The following is an 8,694-nucleotide window of genomic DNA, read 5'->3' on the forward strand; positions in this document are numbered from 1 at the left end:
TCAAATACCGTATTTACCGAGGGGAATTCAGAAAAGAAATATACAGAAAACATACAAAGTACGTAGGATAAAATTCATAAAATTAAAAACAGTGTACAATGTTTCAACACAATACCAAATTACAAACACAACAAAAAGTAAGTTCAATAGTACAAACCAAAATGATAAAGTTCAACACAATCCACCAAATACTATAGTTCAACAAATTCAACATAGAAGGAATATAAATGACTACCCAAAGCGACCGTATGCGGCGGTCATACAGTAATCATACCAACTCATGTAATGAGCACATGCACGAAAGTACCTGTCCAAGTGATAGTCGTACTCATACTGAGATGAAGCAACAGACATGGAGTGGAGGGGATAACCTGGAACTGGTCGTACCGTTTTGGGAGCTTGACTTGATGCATAGTAGTCCTGGTTGTAATTGGAAGATCCGTCATGATAAGAGGACTCCGTGCCTTGAGGACCAATTGATACTGATCCGAAGTTGTAGGACAAGTCATCAACGTCATTGCTAGACGTAAATGACATGGCATCATTCATACCTCCGCCCTGACCTCCGCGCCCGTATCCTGAATAAAAAAAGTCAGAGTGATGAAGACGATCATAATCTTCTTCCGATGGTGCGTATCCAACTTGAGCACCGCCGACATCACCATATGAACCTCCATCACTAAAGGAAACCTCCAGCCCGATATGAACCTCCACCATATCCCCCTGATCCACATTCATCTCCACCTCATCCGCTTGATCTACGACTTGAACCTCCGCCATCTGAATCCGAACTGTCTCCGGATCCGCGTTGAGGTTGGACGTCCTCGTTCAGCACTTGCTTGCAAAGCGTAGAATCCAACGACTGTTTCTTCTTCTTTTTTACGACATTGCCTTGAAGTAAAGCTTGCATCTCTGCTTTCTCTTTAGGAGGGACTTTTTCACAAAATTTGACACTCTTTGTTGGGTCTACATGGGCTAGGTGATTTTTCACTCTCGTGATGCCGCCACCTCCCATAATGTGCTCGCAAAATATACACTGGTGGACGCTACTTTTTCCGGGAACAGGTGTACAATACCTTCTAGCTGGGTCGGGGGCCGACATTCTTGTAAGTTGTAACCTACAAATTAACAAATCACCTTTAGTAAATTAAATTAAACTAACAATCATGAATCATATTCACAAGATCTAACATATTCCCGGATCTAAATGAAAATTTAAAATAATTCATAACAAGGTTCAACATAACCATAATCATCACTAACTACTCAAAAAATTACAAAATAATTCGGATTAATTACAAAAAAATTATAAACATGAACACAAACTCTAAAATTAAAAACAATTCGTAACAATTTGGTCATAAAATCAATAAACAAGTTCAACATAACATTAATCATCACTAACTAATCAAAAAATTACAAAATAATTCGGATTAATTACAAAAAAATTATAAACATGAACATAAACTCTAAAATTAACAACAATTCATAACAATTTGGTCATAAATCAATAAACAAGTTCAACATAACCTTAATCATCACTAACTAATCAAAAAATTACAAAATAATTCGTATTAATTACAAAAAAATTATAAACATGAACACAAACTCTAAAATTAAAAACAATTCATAACAATTTGGTCATAAATCAATAAACAAGTTCAACATAACCTTAATCATTACAAACTAATCAAAAAATTACAACATAATTCGGATTAATTACAAACAAAATTAGAAACATGAACACAAACTCTAAATAAACACTACATTCATGTTCACAACTATCAATTTGTACTTAATCTTTAAGAATTATCAAGAAATTTCAAAAATTAAACTCAAAATCATAAAAAAAAAAAAATAAAAAAAAAAAAAATAAAAAAATAAAGGTCGGGAAGCTCACCGTGAAATGATGAAACCGGCGGGTTCTGGGAAGAAATAGCCGTTGGCGCGTCGGGAAGCTGGCGGGTTGGCGGGATCCGGGAAGAAAGCTCCTGGCTCGCAGCGGAAATTTGGGGATCTAAAACCGACATGAATGACTTTTTTTTAGGAAACCGGGTATTTATACCCGGATTTTTTTTTAACTGAATCGGACCGGGAAGTGGGAATCGGGTTCGTCACTGGTTCCCGGTCCGGTTCCCTTGGAATCACCGGAAACTTTCGGTTTTGAAGGTTCTGGTGCCGGGGAGTTCAAAAAAGGGGGAACCGGACCGGTTCCCGTCCGGTTCCTCCGGGATTTCAATCCTGGGTTTTGACACATACATTTAATTTTATATTAATGATATAAATATTTTTTTTTACTCACATTTTTGTTGTTGCTGATTAAAATTGTACATATTTTAAATTTTAAAAAATATTTATATATTATTTTTTTATGATTATAGTTTGGGTTTTTGAGACACAACTTATCTATTTTCAAATTCGGTCCGAAGATCGAGGTCTTGGTTCAGGATTGGACCTAAAGTTATGTTCCTTATGCCCGGTCCGATGTGACCCTCCAATAAAAAAATTTGGGTCGGGCTCGAACTTCTTTTAACCTTGAAGAAAAAGGATTGGCCCGACCTCTGAACAGTTTTACGCCTAACTCACCTCGTTACTATGCGTATTGAGTAAACTATACTTTTCTATATCCATCGTTAGTTTCGTGGTTGTTTCTACTGAAAGTCATCGATCATGATTTTAGCGTATATCATTCAACATATAATACGCGTTCTGAAAACACAAGCAATACACATTTCATTTTAAAACATTAGTCAATCATAATTAGCGCCAGTTTAGGATATTGCCTGATAGTTGCGTTGCATATATAGCTCTCACGTACAATATTATACTTTACTCGTTCAATCCTAGAGGATACGTAAAGAAGAATATCTACACATTATATTGTTCTCCACGAGGTTCACATATAGTTTTATATAATATGCCCAATGTCGTTGGCCTAAATATAATTTTTGTGTCTACTAATGATATAAAATACTACTGTCTCTGTTTGTCACCTAACCTTGTCATTTATACAATTAATTGATGTCATGTATAGATAGACTCCAAATCCACCAAACTGACAGGCACAAAAAAAAAATCAACGACGTTTGTCAATTATATCTAGTCCGTAATATATATAACAATCTTTTTTTTTTTTTTTTTTTTTTTTTTTTGGTTTACCGTTCTTCATAACTTTCAAACAATATGTACACACTTATATAATGCAATATGTGCGAATTCTTTCTTTGCATTTATTTATTTATTTTGTCAAATACTTAAATGAATGGTCTCCAATGAACCCTTAAACTCAAACAAACCGTTGAAATTGGACCCTAGACTCTCATATTAATGATTTATGCATCTGTTATAGGGAGTCAGGTACCAACAAACCCTCATTTTAAGGGTGTCCGTGCACCTTGAAATTGAGCGTATACTATTTAAATCTTTAAACTTCTGTTTCGTTTTTTTAGATTTTTTTTTAATATAAGTTATTATAATTGACCCTGTTATTTAAATTTAGTAATATATTTTTTTTATTTTGTAGCACATAAAAATAAATATATTATTATAAGATTTTTTTAATTTAATGAATTGATATATTTGTGTGTAATTTTATGCTTTTAATATATGTTTTATTATTATTTGTGTGTAATTTTATGTTTTCATCTATATTTTACAATTTATATGTAGCCTTTATTTTATGTATGTTTTATTATTATTTATGAAAGTATTACAATGTCTAATAGTATTAAACATTAAGAAATAATATGTTATATATATAGGTTTTTTAGAGTTAAATTTGACGGTGTAGGTTGGAGCAAAGGATCCTTAAAATTTCACCGAGGGTATTATAAGACTGTACATGAGGGTCAACCATTGAACATGCCCTACCCGCCAAAACATGTTATTCAACTGTTAACTTCCAAAAAAAATTACTATCATTGCTTTGGATCTAACAACCGGACAAATTACTCCTTCAATTGTCCGGCTAAACACACATTTTTCGACTCGCATTTATAAACACAAATCCCTAATTTCCATCAGATGTTAATCAAGCATTCATAATAAGTAATTAATCCTATATATATATATATATATATATATATATATATATATATGTATTTTTCATTAAATAATACTGTTAAATAAACGTACTCTTGGTGTCCTATTTTTCATAGTGGAAACGATACTCGTATTCAAGGTGATCACATAAAATAGCCCAACCTATCAAGCTGAGAGCATCAATAAGAGGATTTCATGAGCCTCTAATACACGTGCGATTATAAGGTCCGATTATTCTGAAATTTGATGATCACCCTCGCCAACGTAGATGTGAGGTGTTAATCTGAAATTTGGTGATCACGCGTACTGTTACGAACATTAATTATAATGACGCCCGAAAGATTTGATATTTGTTGAAAAATGCCCCAAAAATATTAATGTAAGGATTGATTAGCTAACCTTCTTGTTCTTGATCTTTATTAAAAAAATAATAAAAAAAAAAATAAAATAAAAAAAAAAAAATTTAACATAAGACTTCTTGAGCTAGTCAAAATAATATATTCCGCTTTGACTTAGTAACCCAAGAATGTGATCAGTTGTTTCCAACTCTATGATAACATTATTTTACTTGGCCAGAACGCTTTCTTAAATTAATCCAATCTCCTTTTCATGCTCATGTCTCACCCATACTATAGATATATATATATATATATATATATATATATATATATATATATATATATATATATATACACACACATATGTGTGTTTATCCATATATATATATACCCTTTTAACGCATCAAAGCTCACATAGTAAAAAAAAGAGCGTTAATTATAGTTTGGCGGTGAAACACACGCAAATATCGACATGGGAACTAGATTACTGATCCGCTCCCTAGTCGCCGTGATATGCCTAGTCATCATCGTCGATGCCACGCTGGCAAATCAGCAGCCTGAAGGACACGTGGCGATGTTCGTGTTTGGAGACTCGCTGTACGATCCGGGGAACAACAACTACATCAAAACCCTTCCTGCTTTTCAGGCAAATTTCCCGCCCTATGGCGAGTCCTACTTCAAAGTCCCGACCGGAAGATTCTCGGATGGCCGTCTCGCTCCCGACTTCATCAGTAACATTCCCTCTATCTATACATACCTTTTTCTTTAGTGTATATTTTTTGCCATATAAATTTTGGTTTCTTGACACGCACAGAAACATGTACAGACGTCGTTTATGTGGTGATTTCTTCTGGTAGTCATTTCTTTGAATAAGGGGCGATGATACATTTTATTGCGGATTTTTTAATTTTATTTATAAAAATACCAACTTAAATAGTTTAATTATTAGAGTATACTCATTTTTAAATCTGTATTTTTCCTCTTTTTTCTAGTATTTTAATTTGGACTTTTTGTTAATTTCTTTTAATGACTTTTTTTTAATCATTTGTGTTTTTGCATTTATTTAAATTGATTATTTATAGCTTTAATTTAGTAAAAATGTTTGTATCTTTTATTTTTTTTTTTTCAAAATATATAGGTACATTTTAAAAGTTGTTTACATTGTTTATATTTTGACATGTGTTGTTTTTAATTATTCAAATGTCATATTTATGGAATTTGTTTAAATTTTAAAAACTTATTGTTATTCTAATGATTACTTATTGAAATATTTACATTTTAGGTAATCAAAGAGAAATTTCATTTTCTAGACCCAAAAGTTATGGAAATATCTCAATTAGACCTGCTAGTTAAAAAAATATCAAAAATTAGACTTTTGTACCAATTTTGGATAAAAATACCCTTAAAAGCCCATATAACACTACTAAACAAAATTCATTCTCTACTTATTAGTATGTTGTTCATAATAAAAAAAACAACTAATCATTAATTAGAAAAAAAAAACAACTAATTATGTTGTTCATAATTAAAAAAAAAAAACTAATTATTAGTATGTTGTTCATAGTTAAAAAAAAAAACTAATTACAAAAAACAAATAATTATTAGTAATGTTGTTCATAATAAAAAAAAACAACTAATCATTAATTAGAAAAAAAAACAACTAATTATGTTGTTCATAATTAAAAAAAAAAAACTAATCATTAATTAGAAAAAATAACTAATTATTAGTATATTTTATTAGTATATTTTGTTCATAAATAAAAAACATAAAAAAGAAAAAAAACTCTTTCTATTTATCTTAAATTATTTAAAAAAAAAATTCAAACATTTCGGAAACTCGTCGGAACGTGTCGGAATCCATCGGAACTCCTCGGAACGTGTCGGAATCCATCGGAACTCGTCGGAACGTGTCGAAATCCATCGGAAATTTCCGATGAAGACCATGGGAATCCATCGGATTCAGTCGGATCCGACCGAATCCGATGGAGTCCGATGATCTTCATTGGAAATTCCCAGATTTAAAAAAAAAAAATCACCTCCAAATCTCATTCAAATCAACCTAAAATAATTAATAACCACTCAAATCTTGTATCCTATCAACTTAAAATAACTAATAACCACTCAAATCTCGTCGGATTTGGTGTGGTTGGGCGTCGGAATGGGGCTCACGTCGGATTTGGTGTGGAGAGAAAGTGAGAGTGAGAACGAAAGAGATGGAGAGAGGGTTTATTTTGAATTAAGGGTATTTTCGTCCAAAATTGGTACAAAAGTCCAATTTTGAATTTTTTTTAACTAGCGGGTCTAATTGAGATATTTCCATAACTTTTGGGTCTAGAAAATGAAATTTCTCTAATCAAATATGTGTGTAAACAATTTCATTAATTGTAAACTACTTCAATAAATGTAAGCATTAAAAAAACATTTAAAATAAATTATAAAAGAAAACATCGTCCAAAATATGAGTAAAACATTTTTTTTTTTTTTGAAATTTTGAAAAACTATTAGATTTTTTTTCCGTTTTCATAAAATTTCAAATAATATCAAAATGAGGAGGAAGTACCGGATCACATTGGCTTCATCAATGAGTTGTATGAATTTACAGCAATATTTTGTTATTATGATTAAAGGGCGGGGTAATTTATGGTTGTTTTTTCATTTATCTTATTTTTTATTATTATTAAAACTGCAGGTGAGTATGCAAACTTACCGTTAATTCCAGCGTATTTAAATCCCGGGGTCCACGACTATGCATGCGGTGTGAACTTTGCCTCCGCTGGGGCCGGCGCTCTCAGTGTAACTAATCAAGGATTTGTAAGTGACAAATTTAGTGAAAATTTGTAATGTTGTTATTTTATTTTTAGTTATAGCTATTGCTACTTCATTTGTTTGATATATAATCTAGTGTGTTTTCTTATTTCATTTTTGGTTCTTTCAATTAGGTGGTAGACCTTAAAACTCAGCTAAAGTATTTCAAGAAAGTGGAGAAGCAATTAAAGAGCGAACTCGGCGCTGAGAAATCAAAGGCTTTGATCTCCTCGGCCGTCTACTTATTGAGCATCGGAGGCAACGATTATATCAGCCCTTTCACCGCCAATTCCAGCTTCTATGACCAATACACTAAACAAGAATATATTAGCATGGTTCTTGGCAATATGACCCAAGTTATCCATGTAATTACTATAGTGTCACTTGTTCTATTAATATTAGAGTCTCAACCCTTCAAATGGATAATTACATGGTGTTTTGATCGATTTGGTTATAGGGAATGTACGAGATCGGGGCGAGGAAATTCGGGTTCTTAACAATGGTGTCATTAGGCTGTGCTCCTGGGTTAAAATTATTTGTACCGGGAAACACCGGAGCTTGCTTCGAAGAAACTAATCAACTCGCAAAGATGCACAACGAACAACTTCCCAAAGTCCTAGAATCGACTAAATCTCACCTCCCAGGCTTCAACTATTCGCTTCATGATATGTACACTTCAATGAACCAGAGACTAGAGAACCCATCAAAATATGGTAACCTTACGATTAACTATATAATTTTGAATTTTGAAAATTGAAGTCCTTTGGGTTTGGGAGTCCTAGGCGATGGCCTAGATTGCCTTGCCCTTAGTCCGGCCTTGTAATAGCCGGTAAGTTGTTGATGATCATCTACTCTTGATATGATGGTTATATATTTTTGTATCTTGTAATTTGTTTGAATTTAGGGTTCAAAGGCACGGATATGGCGTGTTGTGGAAGCGGACCGTTTAGAGGGATTTTTAGCTGCGGAGGGAAGAGAGGAGTTGAAGAGTTTGAGGTTTGCGAGGACGCTAGAGACTACTTCTTCTTTGACGCATTTCATCCATCTCAAAAGGCCTACAAACAACTTGCTGAGCTTATATGGAGTGGAGATTCTCTTCTCACCAAGCCTTATAATCTCAAATCATTTTTTCAGGATTAATTACCGGTCATGATGAGAGAAATCCTGAAGATTTCTTCTCATCAATTAATGGGTGTCTTGTTTGCAATAATCTTGTTTTGTTCGACTGATAGTTAATAATGCTTATGAAGCTATACTCAATATGGTGTTGTTTTTGTGAGATTGTATTAGTTCAGGTCTGCTTTTTTCTATCATGTATCATCTGTATAAACACGTACATTTTCTTATAAATATATATTAAATGTTGGCATGGATAAGGAACTGAATTTTTCAATTTGAACTTTACAAGGTATTTCTAAATGTTCATAAACACGCATATAGAGGAGATAATGATAAAAATAAAAAAATAAAAATAAAAACAAAAACAAAAACAAAAAAAACTTGTCGTGTC

The 8,694-nt window shown here is 32.5% G+C and overlaps 1 protein-coding gene across 1 annotated transcript; it reads left to right on the forward strand.

Moving 5' to 3' along the window:
* Positions 1 to 4,763: 4,763 nt before the first annotated feature.
* LOC149385598 (GDSL esterase/lipase 2-like) lies at positions 4,764 to 8,401 on the forward strand. Its single transcript, XM_089626730.1, has 5 exons — positions 4,764 to 5,110; positions 7,069 to 7,190; positions 7,319 to 7,549; positions 7,642 to 7,897; positions 8,089 to 8,401. Exons 1-5 carry the CDS (start codon positions 4,852 to 4,854, stop codon positions 8,322 to 8,324), a joined length of 1,104 nt encoding a protein of 367 aa, XP_089482856.1. The 5' UTR covers positions 4,764 to 4,851; the 3' UTR covers positions 8,325 to 8,401.
* Positions 8,402 to 8,694: the final 293 nt, after the last annotated feature.

The sequence above is a fragment of the Urtica dioica genome, chromosome 9 (genome assembly GCF_054948205.1).
Source record: "Urtica dioica subsp. dioica isolate 48M chromosome 9, U.dioica_male_clone48M_v1_H2, whole genome shotgun sequence".
Classification (NCBI taxonomy): Eukaryota; Viridiplantae; Streptophyta; class Magnoliopsida; order Rosales; family Urticaceae; genus Urtica; species Urtica dioica.

Excerpts from the sequence above, each read along its gene's own strand:
- LOC149385598 (XM_089626730.1), top strand. The coding sequence starts at position 4,852 with ATGGGAACTAGATTACTGATCCGCTCCCTAGTCGCCGTGATATGCCTA. Across the intron at positions 5,111-7,068 it reads TCTCGCTCCCGACTTCATCA|GTGAGTATGCAAACTTACCG; the intron begins GTAACATTCCCT and ends TTAAAACTGCAG. Across the intron at positions 7,550-7,641 it reads ATATGACCCAAGTTATCCAT|GGAATGTACGAGATCGGGGC; the intron begins GTAATTACTATA and ends ATTTGGTTATAG.